This window comes from Orcinus orca, chromosome 6 (assembly GCF_937001465.1).
Source record: "Orcinus orca chromosome 6, mOrcOrc1.1, whole genome shotgun sequence".
Classification (NCBI taxonomy): domain Eukaryota; kingdom Metazoa; phylum Chordata; class Mammalia; order Artiodactyla; family Delphinidae; genus Orcinus; species Orcinus orca.
The window spans coordinates 108,291,771-108,314,229 of record NC_064564.1 but is presented as its reverse complement, the minus strand read 5'-3'; the positions used below and the strand labels follow the sequence as shown (position 1 = coordinate 108,314,229).

Here is a 22,459-nt window from a genome sequence, read left to right as displayed (position 1 = left end):
TTAATGGTTTCTGTTATGTTACTTTCTGACCTATATTTTGAGGGGCAGGTTCTCTGCAGGTTCTCTGCAGCCTTTTGAACACTTAGGCTCTAGGCTTCCGTCCAGAGAGTGCCCATCCCGGGTCCTGTGACTGTTTATGCATCTCTCCCCACCCCCGACCCTGCACTGGTTTGGGGAGGTGGCAGGCACTGAGATGGCCCCAGGTGAGACCCTGGTATCCGCAGGGGATCAGTGAGGGCCCGCGTCTGGAGGGATCCTAGAGGGTCTGAGGCTCCAGATGAATAAGAAATGCTGAGGATGATGGGAACACATCCAGAACAGTGCCAAAGGCAGGCTAGAGAGATCAGGGGACTGCCCGCCTCCAGCCCAGTTTTGAAATTGGCATTAAAAGCAGGTGGGAGGAGGCCAGAGGGCAGCTTGCCAAGGTCACTCTGGCTCCTCCCTTTGGGGCATGGAGTTAAGGAGGCCCCTGCATCTCAACCAGCACTAGTCCCTGGGATATAAAATAATCCCAACTGTTATCTGTGACAGGCCTTAAGCTCCTCATGGGCTGGGCACTGCTCTCACTGCATCCCCTGCATCATCTCAATAACACTCACCACAATCCTGGAAGGAAGGTCATAGTTCCACCCCCACTTGTCAGATGAGGAAACCGAAGCTCAGAGAAGTTAAGAGACTAGCTTGAGATCACACAGCCGGCCAATGGCAGAGCCAGGGTCTGAAGGCAGATCTGGCAGAGTCCCTGGGGCCGGCCTGTAAGCCTGCCTGCCTCTCCTGGACCTGAGGTTGAGCAGGGCTCTCAGCCAGCTGCCCTGGGTTCCAGCGTGTGGGCTGAGGAAGCGAGATGAGGCTCCTGCCCCCTGGGTGCTGGCCTCGCATCCACTTCTATTAAAGGAGACGAAACAAACCACGGGGTGCTGGCTCGGGTGGACTCCAGCCACGGAGGGGGAAGCTGTATCCTTTGGATGCTTCCAGGAGGCTGCTGTGGGGGGTGGGGGATGTATTGCTGTCAGAGTCCTGTGGGCACAATGGCTGGAAAGGGAATTTCCAGGGCCTTTGGAATTGGAACTGGGAAAAGAGTCAGGCAGGGGGCGGTTCCCGCAGGTCAGGGAGGGGCACAAGGCAGGGCAGGCTGTCATTCCTAGAGCAAAAGGGCCTTGACGGGCCGATCCCACCCTCTGTAGGGGAGGGGGGTGGCTTCTGGTGTATGTCTCTGGGGAGAAGAAGGTCCACAGCTTTGCCAGACCCTCAGAGAAGTTCCTATCAGTTCACAGTGTGGCCTCTGGTGTCAGAGATGCCTGGGTTCAAGTCCCGATTCCTCCCTTTAGTAACTGCTCCTGTCAGTAAGTTCTCTGAGGCTCAGTTTCCCCATCTGCCAAATAGGGATAATGATGCATTCCTCAGGGGGCTGGGATGTGGCGAGTCCCTGGCACAGTAAAGGCATTTGATACTATAATTCCCTTCATACCCCTTTTGCTTAAAGCAGATGCCGGGATCTGTGATCCGTGTGGGCATTTTCTTTGGCAGTTACAAGTGTGATATTATCCCTCCACAAAGCCTTCATTATGGTGCTGCTAACAGTACCGCAGATATGGCAGGCATGGCCCTGCGTGCCAGCCTCCAGGTGATTATAACATTTGGGTAAATTGCCTTTTGTCTTGAGGAGAGATGACAGCGGGAGGGGGCGGGGCAGGAGACTTGCTCGGCCATTTTGCAGAAACCACGGGGGAAGCAGGGTGGGGGGCAGCCTGGGTTTGCCGAAGGAGCCCTGGCTGGCGGTGGGAAGGTGGGTCCTGCCCCGGCCCTAACACAGACAGGCTGTGTGGGGTCCGGCACGTCATCCTCCCTCTCTGGGTCTCAGCTTTCTCACCTGTCAGGTGGAGGCAGAGGCTTCAAGATGAGAAGAGTCTTGGTTTGTTGGTGGCATTGAAAGACTCGTGTTCCTTGGCCAGTATTTGAGCAATAAAGTGGGCAGAGAACTATCTAGGGAAAAAGAACCACTACTGCCATCTTACACTCCTTGGATATTTTTATGTCTCTGGGCCACAAGGAAGGCCCTTGGTTCTTTCTTTCTTTCACTAATAAACTCCAGCTTCTCATTCAGAACCAGCTCAAATGTCATCTTTACCTCTGAGTCAGCTAGACCTGGATTCAAATTCCAGCCCTGCCACCTATTACCCGGGTAACTTTGGGCAAAGCATTTCACCTCACCTCAGTTTCATCATCTATAAAATGGAAATAATAAAGACAACTTTTCCTAGATAAAAGAAAATAAATTATGTAAAGTGCTCAAACCAGCGCCTGGAACATAGAAAGCACTCAGTAAATGGTGGTTATTATTATTACCCTGCTTTCTCACCTGAAATAAACTACGGCTACCTTTGTATATCAATAGGTCCATTCCTTCACTGCCATTTTAATGGCTGCATTGTATTTTATTGTAAGCCTATATCATATATTATCTTTTACTTGGCCGCACCACGCAGCTCGCAGGACCTTAGTTCCCCGACCAGGGATCGAACCCGGGCCCACGGCAGTGAAAGCACTGAGTCCTAACCACTGGACCGCCAGGGAATTCCCGAGGCTATATCATATATTATTGAATGAGTTCCCTCCTGCTGGACATTTGGGATGTTTTTAGTTTTCAACTGTTTAAATAATACCAGAAAAGCTTTAGAAGGCCAAGGGGTCTTTCACTTCTAGCTGCTCACCATGCAGCTTTGTAAAGTTGGGTGGGGAGCAGATAAACACCAATGTCTGGGACCTCCATGCCCAGGCCTCTGTGGACAGACAGTCTTGGAGTTGGCTGGGCAAAGTGGAAAGAGGCAAATCTCTGGAGGCAGATGAGCCCAAGTGTGAATCCCAGTTCCTGCCAAATTTTCTGGGGAAATTCTTTAACTTCACCAAGCCTCAGTTTCCTCATTTGTCAAACAGGGATCATGCGAATACACCCCTCCCCTGTAGTTGAGTGTCCGGTGCAGGGTTAAGGCTCAGTCAGTGCCACCTGTCACCCCACCCCCCTATCATCTTCATCCTCTCCTGGTGGAGCCAGCTGTCACCTCCAAAAGACTCCGAATCACCCAGGCCAGGTCACTCTTTGGACCCCGATTCACACCCCTGCTTCTTCCCATCGTCCATTTACCCGAGCATACATTCAAACAAGGCTCGTGATCTTGATTTTAAATTCTGTCTGAAACCTACAGGTTCAAACGCAAAGGGGCCCTCTCTGCAAATAATCACTGGTATGCGATATTTTTAAGAAGCCCAAGCCATTGTTTCTGATTGAAGGAAAGTTGGTGCTATTTTGAAGAGGAGCACGATTAAGCGGTGGCGTTCTCTCTAACCGTTGGGAATTATACGCTGTTTGAAAGATTTGTGAGCTCTAGGACATTTGCCAGATGTGCTTGATTCGACATTTCAGACAACAAAGGGGATAATGTTGGCGGGAATCTTGACAGCATTTCTGATGATCAGGATATTCTTTGAGGATGGTACTGAGACCTTTCGGGGAGGAATTTCAGCTTTTACATAAACTAATTTGGGATGCTCACTCTCTGTCTTCCACAAAGCAAATTTAGTTCATTGTTAGTTGTATATGTTAAAATGGTTACGAGCGTTTTTTCCTTTGAATATTAATAATGTGCCTTTCATCTGAGACACGCGCATGGGGTGTCATTAATTGCGGGGAGGGAGGAAGGCTTAGTGGTGCAGTTATTTTGCAAATGATTCCTGATAGTAACGTTGAGGCAAGCAACAGCTACTCCAAGAGATGTACACACTGCCAGCACGGCTCAGGCGCATCCCTCCTGAGAGGAACGAAAGGGGAGAGTAGGAGGGCTAAGGGTTAGAGTTAATCTCCCAATTTCCCACTATGTTAAAGGTAACTATCCCAAATGTCTTCCAATGCTTCCCTACTGGCCCACAGTCTGTAAAGGACCCTTTATAAAAAAGGTAGCATCTCATTTGGGGGCTGTGGTGTTCCTGTCTCAAGACTCTCAAATGGACATTTTCATTCATTTAGAGCATCACTGAGCTCCCCCGCTGGTACCAGGAACTGCGCTTGGTGCAGGAGCACCTGTGAATGAGACACAGCCCTGTCTGGGAGCGGAGATGCCGAGTAAAGAATAAGCTAGGACAGGGACTTCCCTGGTAGCGCAGTGGTTAAGAATCCGCCTGCTGATGCAGGGGACACAGGTTCGAGCCCTGGTCCGGGAAGATCCCACATGCCGCGGAGCAACTAAGCCCGTGCACCACAGCTACTGAGCCTGAGCTCTAGAGCCCGTGAGCCACAAGTACTGAGCCCGTGTGCCACAACTACTGAGCCTGCACTCTAGAGCCCACGAGCCATGACTACTGAGCCCATGTGCCACAGCTACTGAAGCCCGCGCGCCTAGAGCCCGTGCTCTGCAACAACAGGAGCCACCGCGATGAGAAGCCCGCGCACCGCGACGCAGAGTCGTAGCCAAAAATAAATAAATGAATTCAAAACTATATACAAAAAGAAAGAATAAGCTAGGACACAAAGTTGGCAAGAAGAAGGAAAAGAAGAGGGTTTGGGCAGAGTTGGGTTCCACTCGACTCTGTTGCCAGCTGTGTGACTGGGAGCAAGTTATTAACCTATTTGAGTCCAGATCTTCTCATTGCAAACTCTGGCTCCTGAAAATTCCCCACTTGGGATGCTGGGAAGAGCAGAGATCAGCAGGTAAGGCACTTAGCGAGGGTCTGGTAAGGAGCCTCCCCAGCTTCGTGACCCTGAGCTATGGATGGGCAGGTGAAGCTCCATACCATTCTTCCGGGCTTGCAGGTGAACCATGGCCTTCTGTTGTGTGCTGAGCATGGAGAGATGAGGACTGTGATGGGGGGGAGAGAGGGGGAGGGGCATTCTCAGCAGCGGGGGAACATACGATGTGAGGATAGAGCCATGTTGATCGATGGAGGGCAGCTAGTCTGCTTGGGCTGGACCATGGGGTGGGAAGAGACAGGGGGGTGAAAGGTAGACTGGCACTCTGAACCCCGTAATCAAGTCTCCAGACCCCGGAGTTTCAGCAGGATTTCATTTCCCCAGCAAAACCCTGAGGAGGCAGAGAGACCTAGCACGTCCAATCACATGTCCCCTCAGAGCCTTCCCCTCTCTCAAACACCTAGAGAAATCTTAACAAATCCCAGGGCTTACTCTCCTCTCTCTCCCCCAGCCTGAGTCAGTAATCAGTACAGTGATAACAGCCTCAACTACCGATCACCGGACACGTGCCTTGAGCTGGGTGCTGTGCTATGTACTTTGCTTACTTAACTCCATCTTTTCTAACCACAATTCCTCCAGATTAAGTACTACTATAACGCTCATTTTACAGATGAGGAAACAGGCTCCAAGAGGAGACAAGAAGTAAGCTACCCATGGCCACCTAGCTGGCCAGTGGTGGATCCGGGACCAGAGGACAGCCGGATGTGTGTATTCTAGGTCCTGGGCATTTCTCCACCACACCACGCTGTCTCTCTGACCTCTTCCCGCTCTCAAGCCTCCTGCGGGAGGGAGCTCCTAACCAGTCTCTGTTTTGTTTTGTGTCTGCTGTATTAATTGCAATATTGCCTACACTGAGTTGCTGTCTTTTATGGTTTTATGGTCCCAACAGAGGCAGCATCAGAGTGGAGTGGAAAGACCACAGGACTTGTAGGAAGATGGGAGTGGGTTAGAATTCCAGCTTCACCATCACCAGTCTGTTGTTCATCACTCCCTGACCTGGATTCCTAATCTCAGGACACACCCATTCCCAGCTCACAGGATGCATGTAGAGTCCCAGGAGATGCAGGGGTCATAAGCTCAAAGGCTTTAAGGGGCGTACCTTAAAGAAATGACAGATGCTGGGAATTCCCTGGCGGTCCAGTGGTTAGGACTCGGTGCTTTCACTGCGTGGGCCGGGGTTCAATCTCTGGTTGGGGAACTAAGATCCTGCAAGGTGCGGCATGGCGTGATCCCCGCCCCCCCCGCCGGGACAAACAATGACAGGTGCTAATGGGGGTCAGACAGCAGGGAGTGGTGGGAACCTGGGCAGTGCTTGCCCCCTGTTGGTGCCCAAACCCATGCCATTTCAAACATGGGGCCAGCCAAACAAAAATTCTGGCTCGAGAGCCACTGGTTTGAGATCTCTAATGCTTAAGCTTTACAAACTTGGAGGTGCAGAGAAATATAATGGCTTATACTTATTATTGAAAATAAGTTGTCTATTATGTGCCGGGGACTGAATTTTGTATAATTTGTTGAAGAATCTGAGGGACTTGTAGGCAGGTCCTCTGCCCGCCTGCCTGCTTTTCTTTCACATACGATGAATCACCTCCAACTTGTGGGACCCGTGTGAGGTGCAGAACACCCAGGGCTGAATCAGACACAGACACACGGTCCCCGCCCTCAAGAAGCTCTCAGTCTAGTGGGGAAGACAGGCAAATAGAGATTCTTCAATGTCATGAGCTAAGTGCTGTGAGGCTTGTGGGAGCACAGAGGAGGGACATCTCACACAGACAGGATGGAGGGAGGCCGGGGGGCGGGGAGGGAGGGGTTGGTCAGGGAAGGCTGCCTAGAACAATGGTCCTGACCCTTAAGAAGGCTGTGAAATCAATTTAGTGCATAGCAACCATCATTTTAAAAAACGGAATAGAAAATATGGACTTCTCTGGGTGTCCAGTGGTTGAGACTCCGCGGTTCCAATGCAGGGGGTGCGGGTTCGATCCCTGGTTAGGGAACTAAGATCCCACATGCTGCATGTAATACAAAAAAAAAAACAACAACAAAAAACTGAATAGAAACTATCATAGCACATCTCATGTAAGAATACATACGTGAGTGTGAGTCTGTGTGTGTTCTGGGTCATGATGTAAATCATTCCTGATACCAGCCAAGGTCCAACGGTTTGAGAGCCACAGTTTGAGAGGATTCTTGCCTGCCCTGCTCCCCAAAGCCTAGCGCACTGCAGGCACTCAAAGGCTTCTGGATGAGCGGACGGATGGATTTCAACTCTCGCAATGATCCGGCAGTACGTACTGTCCTTTCCAGTTAAGAAAGGCACACTTGGAAACCCAAGTCTAGCAAACCTGGATCTGTCAAGCGTGCTCACAGCCTAGCAATTTGTAGCTTAGCCGTCCAGGGCTTTCTCTCTGCCCGGGGGGAAAGGAAGCCAGCCCAAGGTGGGTGAGGGGCAGAGGCAGTTCCGAGCGAAAGGCGACCCTTCTGCTGGTGCCCCAGCCTGTGACCTCCTATAAAGCAGCATTCCCGGCTCTGACCCACCCAGGTGGCACGTGCCTCATAATAGCAGTGGCTTAGGCCACTGCGTTTACTCTGGGATGGCCTCAGTCACCCGCCTCGGGCCCACGCAGCCAGCAGTCCTGAGCCTCCAGGATGCCGACAGGAAGCACCGTTTACGGGGCAGATTGGGATGCAGGGGAGAAAGGGCCCCGGGGGAAAACAGAAGATGGACAGAAGGCCACATCAGTCCCTGGCAGGGTGAGATGAGTCAAGGGTAATGACGAGGTGGCTACTAACAGAGACCCCTTTTTAGTGGTTTTCAGGACACTCCGAACTTGATCTGCCCTATAGTATCAGGACCAAAATACCCTTCCTCCTCCATCATAGGCTCTTAAGGTTAGAAGTGGCCTAGAAATCATCCAGTTCAACCATCTCATTTTGCAGATGGAGAGAAAGGGGCCCAGAGAGGGAAGGCACTGGCCCAGGGCCAGCCACCAGGCAGCCTGGAACCTGGGGACCGTGGCCCTGCAGATGCCCCTCTCTTGCCATCTTGCTGGAAGGATCTCCCATTTCCTATCCTTTGGCCTCTTGTCTAATGTAACAAGAGAAATCTTTCTAATGGACAAATCAGTTACTATTCCACTCGCCGAAAACCCTCCCTTACTCCCCCACGGCCCTCAGGTGAAAAGGCACCTGTGATCTTTCCTCCGGCCCTCTTGGGCCTCCTCTCCTGCTTTTTCCCCTGACGTATTGGTGTCTCACGCTCCTGAGCGCCCTGTAGCCTCTTAGATGTGCAGCGCTCTCCCCCATCTCTAATCCTTTGCACATCCTGTTCCCTCTGCCTTTAACACTCTTCCCAACCCTGATGCACTTGCCTGCCCTGATTTAGGTTTCACATTAGATCTTGCTTTTCCCAGAAAACCTCCCTGGCCTGCTGGCCTCCAGGCTTTGGGATCCGCACGAGGTTCTTTTGCAGCAACTCTGAACTGTCACGATCCATTTCACTGTCACTTGCTCTTGCTGCCTGAGAGCCTCTAGGATGCCACTGTCACCTTCATGCCTAACACAGAGCCCGACCCATAGCAACTGGTCAATAAATATTTGTCGCCCAAACAATAATCAGTGTCTGCCCTTCTAAGAATGGCCTTCCCTTCCCCGATGCAGTTTTTTAAAAGACTTAACTTTTTAGAGCAGTTTTAGGTTCACAATAAAATTGAGAGGTAGGTACAGAGATTGCCTGTATATTCCCTGCCCCACACATGCACGGTCTCCCCCATTATGAACATCTCCCACCAGATGGTACATTTGTTACCATTAATGAACCTACATGGACACGTCATAATCACCCAAAGGCCTTAGTTGACATTAGGGTTCACTCTTCGTGTTGTATATTCTATGGGTTTGGACAGATGTATAATAACATGTATCCGTCATCATAATATCATCCATAGTATTTTCACTGCCCTAAAATCCTCTGTGCATTCCCATGATGCATTTTAAAGTTTATCATCAAGCATGGCTTTTGCCCACAGGATTCTGGGAACCACAATTTCTGATTCCCCAGTCACACCATGCATATTCATGCCTCTGTGTCTTTGCCCATGCTGTTCCCTGTGCCTGGAACGCCCTTACCCAACGAGCCTGTTTATGAAACCCCTACTCATCCTTTAAGACCCATCACTTAGGGAATTCTCTGGTGGTCCAGTGGTTAGGACTCTGCACTTCCACTGCAGGGGGCATGGGTTTGATCCCTAGTCGGGGAACTAAGATCCCACATGCCATGTGGCGCGGCCAAAAAAAAGACCTATCATTTCTGGGACCTTTTTCCTGACTGACACCCTCTACCCCGGACAGGTGATCAATTCCCCCTCCCCATCCCCCCCCACCATTCTCCAGGGCTTCCCCCCACCAGGGCCCACATCACATGATATTGTGATTATATTTTTCTGTATCTGTCTTCTCCACTAGTCTGTGGACCTGCACAGGACCAGCATGTCCTCTCAGTGAGGCAAGACTGGAATACAATTCAAATGTAGAAAACTGAAAATGCATCAGTTGTATTGTACAACAACTGAAGAAAGATTATGCTAACACAGAATTCCCCAAAACACTAGTGCCATAAAAATTCTCCCTGCTGCCCCATCTCCCAACTAATTTTATGGTCAAATAATTTTAGGAAATGATGTAACTATATCTCTCTGGTAGAGATTCACAGTCCACACTCATTCCTTAATTTATTTTTTTCATATACAGTTAATGAGCGCCTAATATGTGCCTGGGTCTGTGCTTGCTGCTGGAGCTACAGAAGTGTGCCTGTTTTTAAGAAAAAAATTTGCTTCCTTTCTCCTGTAACTTTGAACTTTACTGGTTCAGAGGCCTTAGTTCTCAAGGAGAAATGGTCCCACCAAGTGACACCACAATGGTTCGATTGAACTGGAAGTGGAAACAGCCACCTAGCCATTTTCGCACCTTATGCCACTGAAACAACAGGCGAAGTAGGGGAATACATTGCTGGCTGGAGTGAGGGATCTCGACTGCCAGGTGGAAACTGGGTTGCTGTTACTGGGGAAGGGAGACGCTGTATGGAACCCAAGGGGGTTCTCTAAGTCACTTCTTAGTACTTCCACTGCCAATAGTAAAAATGAATGCAAAACTAAACCAAGCAACGAAACAACCAAAAAAGGCAGGACCAGTAAGGATTCAGACCCCTCAAGAATGAAGGTTCGGGTTGCCCTACCTGTTAAAAAACCAGACCAACTGAAATGTGAGCAGAAGGCAAATGGAACACGGAATTTATAATAGAAAAAGGAATTTATAAGTATTAACTACAGCCTTGTGACCAGTTATAGAAAGAGGACTGTATCAATGATAGTGTTTCTTCCTTGCTTGTATGTTTATGTATAACGGTATCTATATCATTTATCTATCTACATATTTGCTTTTATTAACTATTTTTTTTTCTCTTCTTTCCTCTTTTCCCCTTAATATTTTATAGGAAGATTCTTGGCAGTGGCGTGGAGGTTGTAGATTAGGCAGGACTGTCAAGGGATAACATCACTCAAAGATGGATGCGATGTCTACTGGGTTTAAGGTCTCCCTTCTCCGAGGAGGTGGTGAGAGCATCTTTGTATTAGTAGGAAGGATAGTTGCGACTTGTAATACAAAAGAGCATAAATGCGTTATCTCTGCAGCAGAGAAGAGTGTGTTTGGATGCTGAGCAGCAAAAGGCAGTTGATGGGGCCAGTTATGAAGCTACTGACGCTCAACTCCAAACCCACCTTTCTGCACTCTGCTTGGCGATGCTGGGACTGGGACCACGTGGAGGATACTTCTCCTTTGCCAGCTGGCCTCCAGTCAGGTGCTCCAAGGCAGACAGAGGGGGAGGGGACACGCTCCTTCCTGTTTTGCTTGCTGCTCTGGTCGGTGTCTCAGCAGTGGCCTTTCACTTCCAGTTTCCAGCTTTCCCCACACTCCTAGAATCAGCGTCATTGTGCTCTCTCTCCAGAGGCCCTCCTGGGCAGTGCCCCCTCCTCACAAGTCTGGGATGCAGCTCCTGGTTGGGGGGGCCTCTATCGATCTACATTCTAATAACCCAATCTCTTGCTCCCCCCCGCCCCAGTTTTGAGGGGGTAGTTGCTTCCCGCAGTTACTTCCTCTGTCACCTCAATGTCTTCCTTCTGATTTTTCAGCTCTCCAATACTTACTTAACCAATTTCCTGATATTAAATTCTTTGTTTTTCTGACTGGACACTGGACAGGTACAAGTGGAGACAAGACAGAGTCCCTGCTCTCAGGGACCTTACCATTTAGTGGGAGAGGCAGACAGTAAGCAATTCATTACACAAGTGAGTATTTAATTACAGTTGAAAAAGTGCTGGGAAGGAAAACTACAAAGTATACCAGCACCTAAAAGGTCCTGAGAAGCCCTTCAGTAAGTAAAACTGTTTAGTATTACTAACTCAGCATCTCCTTAGTTGATTTGATCAAGAAACTTCATGGGAGCCTATTTATATCCAGCAGAACTAGTGTTCTATATAGTACATTCTGTTAATGGAAGATGAGAAGTCAGAGAAAAGTGCCAAGGACTTGGAATACAAGCATTTGCCATGTCCCCCCAGCAGCACCCAGTGGGCGAGGGGTATCTCAGCTCCAGGATTCAGCCACGACATCAGCTGATGATTCCCTTTGCGCTTATTCCAGCACCACGACACAACTTTCTGATCATCATTGAATTACTGAGTAAATTTCCCTACAGGGAGTGGAAACCCTCAGCAGCCAACCCAGGCCTTCTGGTCTACCTGGAAGTTTCTTTCTCATTACACAGTAGGGTTTCTTGACCTGGGTCTTTAGGGGAACCATCAACCCCTTAAGACTATATGCAAAATGCATGTGTGTGTGTGTGTGTGTACACATATATATTTGTGTGTGTGCATATGTGGGCATTTTCCTACGAAGAGGGTCCATAGTTTTGGTTATTCCTAGTGGGACTATGGCTGTAGAAGAGAGAAGGGTTAGGAATCACGGTGTTAAAGGAAAATGTTCTTGTTCTTATTTGTACATTGACCTCTTGCAAGTTTGGTCACTGTAAGTCAGTCCTTCTCAGTCTGATCAGCTTGTGTTCACTCACCAAACTGAGGTTCTGGATCTTCCAAGGTACTCCCCAGGCTGAGGGGCCAGCAGTCATCTTGGACCACATGGCATCACTCACTTTCCAGGCCTTTACCTGTGCTGGTTCCTCTGGCTGAAAAACCTGTCCCCACACCTTAGGGTCAACTCCGCATCATTTTTTGGGTCTCAGGTTAGCTATTTCCTTCTTGAATCCTTCTCGGAATTTCCAGTTCTGGATTAGATAGCACTTCTTTGTGCTCCCACAGCAACACTCCCACCTCTCTGGGACCCCATTCCCATCTCCACTATCCCCCACCACCATTTAGGGCCATGTTTTTCCCTTTCATTATGCTTATTCCATGATGCAATTAACCGTTCATAGTACTTGTCTGCTATTTGCCAAACGTAAGCTCCACGAGGAAGGGGTTTGTGGCTAGCTTTGGTGCCCAGACCAAGCAGAGCGTCTAGCATACAGCAGGCACTTACTAGCTGCAGGGAAGCATGCAAAGATAAGTACTTGAATCCTTTCCATGCTACACTTATGTGCTGTCACAGTTAGACCATTAATGTCCTCTGCCCTACTCTGTGACTATGTATAGACTTGTCAGCCATGAGAATTCCAAAGAGTGAAACATTCAGACAATCAATTTTCGTCAATTTTTGGACAATCAATGATTGGCAAAAGCTTCTTTCTCGCTAAATGCATGCATGTGTGTGCACAGACCTACATGTGATCAGACGAGACTGGACACGTTCAGGGTGGTATGGCCATAGACCAAACCTACGTGTGATGAGAGAAGAGAAAACATGTGCCACATACCTGCATTTCTCAGAAAGCGATTCTTATAGTCCTTGACAATCCTCGTGGTTGGGTTATAGAAGCCATCTCCGCAGTCATAACAGCCTGGAGGGATTTTTCTGGGCGGGTCCATATTGGTGAGTCGAGAGATACCTTGAAAGGATATCATGGATCATTAACTCACCACCAAGGTCAAACCCAGTCCCAACCTAAAGTCCACTTTTGGCTGGTTGCTCATGTGACAATCCGGCCCCATTTCTAGACCACACACTCCCTATCAGGGTACACAGCAAAAGCACCACAAACAGGGCCCCAGAGGAACTTCCTGAAAATGGCTCCATGAGTAGGTTCTGGGAAACTAAGTTGCTTGCATTCCTTGGCTCGTGGCCATGCATCCCTCTGACCTTCACTTCCATCATCACATCTCCTCTCCCTCTGCTTTTATCATCACCTCGTCTTCTCTCACTCTGACCCTCTTGCCTCCCTCTTATAACGACCCCTGTGATTACACTGGGCCCACCTAGATGATCCAGGATAATCTCCCCACTTCAAGGTCCTTGACTTAATCACATCTGCAAAGTCCCTTTTGCCATGTAAAGTGAACACATTCATAGGTTCAATGATTAGACATGGACAGCCCCCTATCTTCTTCCCTTGACCCCATCCTCTATTTCTAGGGACACCATGAAAAGGGCACAGGTTCTGGAATCAGAGAGACCCTGAGGATGTGTCAGAGTCGGCCACATAGCTAGAAAGGCATGTCTGGGAGAGGAATGGCATTCAAGGTGTGAGCAAAGGCCACAAGATATGAGCCTTCATGCCTCGCTCAGGAAGCCTTGTGGAACAGGGTGTGTGTAAGGAAAACAGCAGGAAAGAAATGGGTCACGGGGGCAAGGATCAGGTGATGAAGAACCCTGACCCAAGCTACAAAAACAGCTGCCAGGCATTGTGCTAAGTACTTGACTCCTACTATTTCGCTTACTCCTCAGAGCAACCCTGTGGTCCCATTTTACAGATAAGAAAACTGAGGCTCAGAGAGGTCAAATAACTTGCCCAAGGTTAGATACTGAGCTCTGTAGCCTATACGTTAAGCTGCTGATATCAGGGGAGGCGAGGGTCTGGGCACCGCCTCCCAGAACCGGGGACGTTGGAACCACCAGGAGTCGGTGTACCTTTAAGGTCATAACCCCTGTGTGTTGTCTCTCTTGGACGCTGAGGCCTGAGGAAAGGAGATAAGGTTGGAATAAGTAACTTCTTGGTTTTCTTCTATGAGTGGGTCTGTAATTCCCTGTCCTCCGGACTGAGGGCTGGATGCCTGCCGAGCGCAGCACACACTCACAGCTCAGGGTCCCGCACACAGCGGGGCTCTGAGGTTGGCTGACGATGATAAGCACGTACACTATCGGCTGGTGGTTACACTCCACGCCAAGCGCTTTACAGCCAGTTCTCTCCCCGAAGCCTCCTGCCAAAGCCCGTCTCATGGATGCCCTGCCCCCGGCCCTAACAATGCCTGCCGCCGAGGCTGAGGGGGGCTTTTGGAGAGGTGAGCAGAGTGCGAGGGGGCTTTTGGAGAGGTGAGCAGAGTGCCGAGGGACTTGGGAAGGAAGTGCGTACTTGGGATAAGGCTGCTGAGTCAGGAGCCGCGGGAGGAGAAGGCGTGGCCGCGGGAAGGCTGTGCGCTGCCTCACGCAGCTTTGGCAAAACCTAAGCTGTGTGGGAGCTGAGGGCCTGAGGCCAGGAGCTCTTTGCCTGCAGGCCTCAGCTGGGGTGAAGAGCTCACGACAAAGTCATCGCTAAGCCAGGGGGAGCCATTTACAAGGTTCTCCAGTGGCATCCAGACTGCCAGCTATGTGGAGGCAGAGACTGTGTCCTCGAAGCTCTCGGTCCCCCAGGGCCCAGCCAATGTCTGCCACAGAGCAGGTGCTCAGGGAACGTCTTTGAACAGCATTGCTGTAACTACCCAGAGTGCACCCATCACCTCCTACTGTGACGTCAATATTATTGTCCCTGTTTGATAATAACTCTTTATCGAGCACCTCCTACGTGCCAGGCAATGTGCTAAGCACTGGGGACACACAGAGCCTTTGCTCTCAAGGAGCTCACAGTCAGCTCCTCATGAGAGACACTCATGACAGAGCTGGGGGAGTGGATCGTGGCTGCTGTGATTTCTCGTGGGGAGCCCTTGCCTAGTCTGGGAATTCAGGGAAGGGTCCCAGGAAAGGGGCATTAAGCTAAGACCTGAAGGGTGGGAAGGAGTTATTTGGGTGAAGTGAGAGGGTTAGAGCATTCCAGGCAGAGGGAAAGGCAAGAGCTTTTCTTGGAGGAGCAGAGAGAACATCCGAGAAGGGTAGGGAGCGAGGGATGAGGCTGGGGACCTCGCAAGAGCCAGAGCACGCTGGTCATTCTAAGAGTGTGGAACCTTATCTTCAGGGTAGCGGGGCGGCACTGGAGGGCTGGTGGCAATCAGATTCATGGTTTTCAAAGATGAAAGTGACCACAGAGTGGAGAATGGCCCAGAGGGGGTCAAGCGTGGATCATAGGAGATTAGGTAAAGAAGGGCAGAGGATGGAGGTCTGGAATAGGGCAGCGGCAGAGAGGATGAAGAAACTCAACTTGGCACGTGGCGGTGCTTGGTAAATATTTGTTTAATGAACAAATGGATATACTTTAGAGGCAGAATCCGTAGGACTAGGTGATGGATTGCACACGGAGGTATGAGGAGGCGGGATTAGGCTTATCTCGGCTGGGCGTGGGGGGGAGTGACAGTCTCTGGGGGAGCAATCCTTGGGGGAGAGGGGGCTGGTGAGGAAGGTAATGAACTCAGTGCAGATTGAGGGACAACCAAACGTAGGTGTTGGGGAAGCTGGATGCAGGAATCTGAGACTCAGGGATTTTGATTTCAATTTGATTTCAATTAAATGAAGGCTTAAAAGTGAAATCACCTTGTAGGGAGAAGGCACAGAATGATGACAGAAGAGGGTCTAAGCCAGAGAGCCGTGGGGAACCCCAAAATTAATAATCAAGGGGAGGAGAAGCTGCAAAGGAGACGGGATAGAAAGAAAGTGGGAGAGTGAGGTGTCAGGAAAGCAAAGGGAGAGAAGGAGTCTCACCTGGTCAGCTCTCTGATCCAGGTCACAAAGCCAGGCTTTGCACTGACTGACTCCGACCCTGAGCGCCTTCTGGAGGTTTCTGTCCTCAGGGAGGTTGAGCTGCCCAGGCTCATCCAGCTACTGAGTGGGAATGTTAGGACTCCAACCCTGACCTTCCAGCTCTCTGCTCTGTCAACTACACCACATTATCTCATGGTAGGATTTTTTTTTTTTTTTTACAGTTTGCAACATCATTTTCCCACATTTGGATATGTCGTCTGGGCTGTGCCGAAATCTAGCCTTTTGAGGTTCAGCTGACCTCACCCGAGTCTCAGAAACACAGGATGAGCCCCTTAAGCTGCTAGAATCCAGACTGTAGCCCCGCTGTCGCCCTCTGTGACGGAACTCGATCTTTGCAGGGATATAGCGTGAGGCAGGGGACCTCAGAGAGGAAGACATGGGCTCCCGTGGGAGCTCTGCCACTGGAAACATGTTTGGACTACGTGGACTCAGCTTCCTCCTCTGTGACATGGGACTAGGAAGGCAGACATGGCAGGGCCATCTGGAGATTCTATGAGACAGGGATCATAGAGGGCCTCACCCAGCACCCGATACACAGAGCACACGCTCCACTGGTGCTGGCCCACGTTGGTGCTACAGCTGATCTGATGAATGACAGCAGCTGAGATGTACTGTGCACCTACTGCGCGTGCAAGACACTGCTGTAAACACTTTACACGAGTGATCTTATTTATGAGACACGTGGGGTAAATGATGCTATTGTCCCATTTTGCAGGGGAAAAACTGAGGCACAGAAAGGTGGCGGCACGGCCCTTGGTCCCCGGCTGGTACAGGCGAGCTGAGATTTGAGGACTGGACTCTCTGATTCTAGAACCTGGCGCTTCTGCGTTCTGTGACCCTGCTCCGTACTCCTCCCCTTTGGGTGGGTTACTTCAGTGGCGCCACAGCCCAGTTATTTAGAACCGTTTTTCACCTTCCTCTCCGTTTGGGTGTGAAGGGAAAGAAGGGCGCCTGGGTACCTGCAGGCTTCAAGCCATAGCAGATCTCAGTGTAAAACCTCCGATCGTAGGTGTCACAGTAATGCCAGTGCTCAGCGTCATACTGCAGCCCGTCTGAGAAGGTGTATGTGCCCTGGAAGGTAAGGAGCACACGCACAGGTCTGAGGAGCCCACAGCCCACTTGCCAAGAAGGACGAAAGTCAAGGGAAGGGGTGGCTTTTTCATTGCCGTGGAAAAGAAGTGATAAGTATCACAGCTATCACAGCTGCGGTGATCAGGAGGAGTGGTTATGAAGTCCTGGCACCCAAAATATGCAACTCAAAATATGCAATGCTGTATATTTAATAGGGTTGATTCAATGAAAGTCGGTGAGATAGTACATGAAAAGCATTTGACATAGGGCTGGCATATAGTAAACAGTCAATAAACGTTTACTATTATTCTTTTATTATTATCACGGCTTGAAAGTTCAGAGCCCTCAGTCATGGCTCTTTGTCCAAACACGTACATTCAGCTTTTGCTGCCTTAGTGCTAAAGGAAGCCTCAGGATGTAGACATCGCATTGGCCTGGGCATCAGGAAACATGGGTGGAAATTCCAATACTATTAATTCACTGGGTGACCTTGGGTAAGTCACATCCCCTTCCTGGGGCTTAGATTCTCCAAGCTGTAAAGTGAGGAGTGTTTCTTAACCTTTTTTTAGGTCATGAGCCAGCCCCTGTACACACCCATAATCCCACGAAAGTTACAGATCCTTTCTCTGGAGAAATTATAGTCACATGTACACAGAAGCTTTTGTATATAAATTGGGAGATTTCATTGACTCCCTGAATTCTACTTGTAGCCCACAAATTCCAGGCTAAGAACTGACTTAGATGATTTATCATGATAGTAATGGTGGAGTTAACATTTATTGAGTGCCTACTGTGTGCCAGGTACTGAGCAGAGTGCTCACATATATTGCCTCATTTATTCTCATAATCATCCTAGGAGATGCCTAGTACTCTCATGGCCAGTGGAATCATGGTCCCCCAAAGATGTCCACGTCTAATCATCGAACCTATGAATGTGTTCACTTTACATGGCAAAAGGGACTTTGAAGATGTGATGAAGTCAAGGACCTTGAAGGGGGGAGATTATCCTGGATTATCTAGGTGGGCCCAGTGTAATCACAGGGGTCCTTATAAGAGGGAGGCAAGAGGGTCAGAGTGAGAGAAGACGAGGTGATGATAAAAGCAGAGGGAGAGGAGATGTGATGATGGAAGTGAAGGTCAGAGGGATGCATGGCCACGAGCCAAGGAATGCAGGCAACTTCTAGAAGCTGGAAAAGGCAAGGACGTGGATCCTCCCACAGAGCCTCCGGAAGGAATGCAGCACTGCTGACCTATTGTAGACTTCTGCTGTCCAGAACCATAAGATAATAAGTTTCTGTTGTTTGAAGGCACTGAGTTTATAGTAATTTGTTACAGCAGCAATATGATACTAATACAACCATTGTTCCAGTTTATAGACAAGAAACATGAGTCTCAGAAAGGGGAGGTCATGGGCCCAAGGTCACACAGTTGGTGGCATAATAGGATTCAAATTCATCACAGCCTGTCCAGGAGCCCTTCTGGATCCAGAGGGAGAGGATTCCAGAGCCCTGAAGATCAAGAGGAGGGAGAAAAGGGCAGCAGAGGGGGAGGGCAGGGTGCGTGTCAGGGGGGCTCTTCCTGTCCGAGGCTTTCCCCTCTGCAGACTCCCTCCCCAGCTGATTACCTTTACAACCAATCCTTTCTCCCAAATGGCATCATATCGGCTCCCACCGGGGAAGTACAAGGTTCCTTGGCCATGAAACATGCCGTCCTTCATTTCCCCAACATACTTTGTTTCGGTAGGGAGGATGTATTCGGCTTCACCCTCCATCCTGTAAGGACAAAGGGAAGTCACTGAGCCCTCATGGCAGCTGGAGGATCAGAGCTGGCGGGTGCAGGAGAGCCAGCAGGAACCTCAGGGTCCTTGGACATTACTGTCCCAGCAATATTCTGTTCAGAAACAAAATGTTTGTTTCCCTCAAAGCTCAAAAGTAAGAGGGGCTGTGTGTCCAAGGGGATGCAGGGTTTGGTCTATTTGTTCTCCCTCTCTCTCAGGTAGGGACTGTCCTGGAGTTTACACTGCCCCTGGAAGCCCCCCTTGGGAGGCCCAGAGAGGGGAACAATGCGTCCAAAGCCACACAGTAAGCACTGTGAAGCAGAGATGGGGGCCAGGTTTCCTGGTAGCTGATGCTGGGTCTTCCCCGTCCCCCACAACCAGCCTACCCCTGCCCATTGCGCCGTAAGTAGGAAACTGGGAAAAGTGTGAAATTTAGATAGGAAACAGGAATTCGAATCCTACTTCACCATGCTCTAGATGTATCATCTTGGAGACTTTCCTAAATCTCTCTGTTTTCCCTCCTTCCTTTGTTCCTTCCTTTTTTCCAAGAAATATTTACAGAACACCTGCTATATTCCAGGTGCCTTGCTGAGTCTAGTCTGTTGGATACAATACTACAGACACAACAGTGACCAAGGTAGATGCAGTCCTTGTCCTCGGGGAGCTCACAGTTCAGTGGGGGACACAGTTTAGCAGTTATATCATGCGTGGTCAGTGCCATGTAGAAGACAGGCCCCCACCTGAGCACGGGGCAGGGAACCAGCTGGACCACTTACTTCACGTGTGAAATGGCTGAGATTAATGCCCAAGATTAACCCAGATGCTGGTAACAGTTTTCCTAGTAAAGGGCCTGACATATAGTGAGTGCTTAAGAAATATGCTTTCATTCATTCCTTCATTCCTTCTCCCTTCTTCCCCACTAGCTGGAATTTACCTCTCCTAACTCTGAACTTCTTTGTGGTTTTGTTTGTACCTCCGTTGGACGCCTTGTACTTTCTGCGTTGCATCGTAATTACATACCTCATCTCCCCTATTTAATCAAAGCTTCTTGAGAGGAAGACCTTGGTATCCTCAGCTCCTAGAATTATGTTTTTTTAAATAGGTGCTCGTGAGCATCTACTAAGTAAGGAACGAAGGAAACAGAAGGGCCAGTGGACTTCCTGAGTGGATGACAGAAGTTGCCGCTGTGACAGAGGCCCCAAGCAGGAGAGCGCTGTGGTTAAGTCACAGCTTCTGAGCCAGGCAGGCCTGGAGTCCAGACCTGGCTCCTCCTCTCCATGCCCGTGTGACCTTGTGTGACCTCCACCTTTCTAAGCCTGAGTTCCTCATCTGTAAAATAGGGATAATGATGACACCCCTGCCAAGTTGTTGCGCTAATGGCTATGAAGCTATCATAGAATGCCTGACGTATAGAAGAGCTTAAAAACTATTTTGCTTTTACTTTGCTGCAAGACACAGAAGGAAAGAGAACTCCTCTTCTTCTTTTTTATTTCTTTAAAATTTTTTTTTGGCTGCATTGGGTCTTAGTTGTGGCACGTGGGATCTTCGTTGAGGCATGCGAGATCTTTCGTTACTAGCGTGCGGGCTTCTCTCTAGTTGCGGTGTGCGGGCTCCAGGGCGCGTGGGCTCTGTAGTTGTGGCACCCGGTTCCAGAGTGCGTGGGCTCTGTAGTTTGTACCGCGCAGGCTCTCTAGTTGAGGCGTGCAGCTCAGTAGTTGTGGCACGCGGGCTTAGTTGCCCCGCGGCACGTGGGATCTTAGTTCCCTGACCAGGAATTGAACCCACGTCCCCTGCGTTGTAAGGCGATTCTTTACCACTGGGCCACCAGGGAAGTCCCTCCTCTTCTTCTTTCCTCTACCTCTTTGCTTGGGATCACATCTGTCATTTCTAAACATAGTCTCCATCTAAGCCCTTCTCTGAGATTTGGCATCTCCCCTCTTATTATTTTTTTTTACTGCAACTTGGACACTATTATTCAGACCACCTACAGACATCTCCAGCCCACCCCAAATAGAACTCATCCTCTCCGCCCCCAAAGCAGCCGAATCTTCCAAGTTCAAAGCCTGGAGGTGGGCTCTGGGCTGGGATTGGAAGCAGTCTCTGAGTGGGACCAGGAGCCAATCAGTTGCCAACTCCTGGCAATGAAATCGCCCAACTTCTAAATTTTTCTCTTTCCTGCAGCCCCACTGCCTCTGCCTTGGCCCAGAGACCTGGTGCCTCTTACCGAGACAGTGGCAATGGGCTCTGACCTGATCTCCCCACCTCCGCTCTGCTTCCTTCCGTCCCTCTTTCCATCCTTCCCTTCCTCCTCTCCCTCTCCTTCCCTTCCGTTTTTTCTTTTATTCATTCAAGGTGAAAAGCCTTCATTTTTTATATGTATTTTTTTGGCCATACCATGCAGCAAGTGGGATCTTAGTTGCCCCACCAGGGATCGAACCCACGCCCCCTGCATGGGAGTGCGGAGTCTTAACCACTGGACCACCAGGGAAGTCCTGAAATGCCTTCATTTTAAATTCAAAGTAAATTAGAAAGAACAAAGAGAGCTACTTTATAATGAAGACATCAATCCTTAACAAGGATATGATGACCATATCTCAAATATTATTCATTCATTCATTCTCTTATTCATTCATGTGGCTAACATTAACTGAGTGTGTGCTAGACAGATGTACTATGAGGAGGGATACAGAGATGAAATAAATTAGATTTCCTAATGCCCAGCACTACCAAGGGTCTAACAGTGGCTCTTCCCACCCACAGAATTGTGCATGGTATTCAAATCTCTCTAAGTAAGAGCACAGCCCCCCTGTCTAGCTTGGGCTCCCACTCTCCTCCAGGCACATTCTACACTCCACCCAAACTGAACTGCCTGCTCTTTCCCTTATAAGCCCTCTGAGCTATTGCTCATGCTGTTCCCTTTGCCTGGAAGCATTCTTCACCTTGCATCTCCACCCACCTAGATCCTACTCAACCTTCAGGGCCCATTTCAAATATTGTCTCCTCCATGAAGTCTTCCAGGACTGCTCCAACTAGATGCATCCTCTACAGGGGCTCAGCAGCAGGGGTCTATAGTAGAAAGCACATGGGCTCTGAAGTCAGATCTGGTTTTCATCTCTGCTCTGTCAAATGCCAACTAGGTGACTTTGAGCACATTATATAATTACCTTGTGCCTCACTTTTCCCATCCGTATAATGGGGATGATTATATCTATCTCATAGGGTTGCTACGAGGAGGGAAATATTCAAGCAAAGCCACTATCTGAAATTATCTTCTCATTTATCTGTTTGTTGGCAGTATACCAACTAGACGACACGCTTCACAAGAGCAAGAATCTTGACATTTTTAATATTCTTATCCCTATATCTAAGACTGGCATTTAGCAAACACACATATATACGGGTATACATGGAATGGATGTATCTCAGCTCTGCTGTTTATTAGATATGCGTCCTTGAGCAAGTTACTTCACTTCTCTGGATCTCATTTTCCTGAACTGTAAAATGGGAATAAACGTGCCTATCTGAAAGGGTTGTCCTGAAGTTTAAAAGGCATAAAGTTTGTGAACGTATCTGGTACAAAGTCCTTTGCAGAGGCAAAAAGACCGCCGGCTTTTCCCAGTCACGGATGTTCAAGACATAGTGAATCAAACGAGGTCCTTACCTCCCATCTACAAATTCCCCGATATATTGGCTCCCCGTGTACTCCATGGCGCCTGCCTCTAGCTTCCAGCGGTTGGGAGACCAGAATCTCGGTGTATCCCGCCTCACTATGACAACCAGAAGGGATAGGCGGAACCGAG

The 22,459-nt window shown here is 49.4% G+C and overlaps 1 protein-coding gene across 2 annotated transcripts in view; it reads right to left on the bottom strand.

The window, feature by feature from the left end:
• The window catches only part of MORN5 (MORN repeat containing 5), a 33,457-nt gene extending 11,039 nt beyond the window's left edge, over positions 1–22,418 (bottom strand). Inside the window, exons 1-4 of one of the 2 annotated variants that reach the window (XM_004269258.2) lie at positions 22,321–22,418; positions 18,507–18,654; positions 16,771–16,882; positions 12,663–12,794 (exon numbers count right to left, since the gene is read on the bottom strand). In XM_004269258.2, the coding sequence (XP_004269306.1) occupies positions 12,663–12,794; positions 16,771–16,882; positions 18,507–18,654; positions 22,321–22,367 (439 nt within the window). In that variant the 5' untranslated portion in view covers positions 22,368–22,418. The remainder of the gene's footprint in view (positions 1–12,662; positions 12,795–16,770; positions 16,883–18,506; positions 18,655–22,320) is intronic. The other variant, XM_012532850.3, reaches the window with a different exon arrangement.
• Positions 22,419–22,459: the final 41 nt, after the last annotated feature.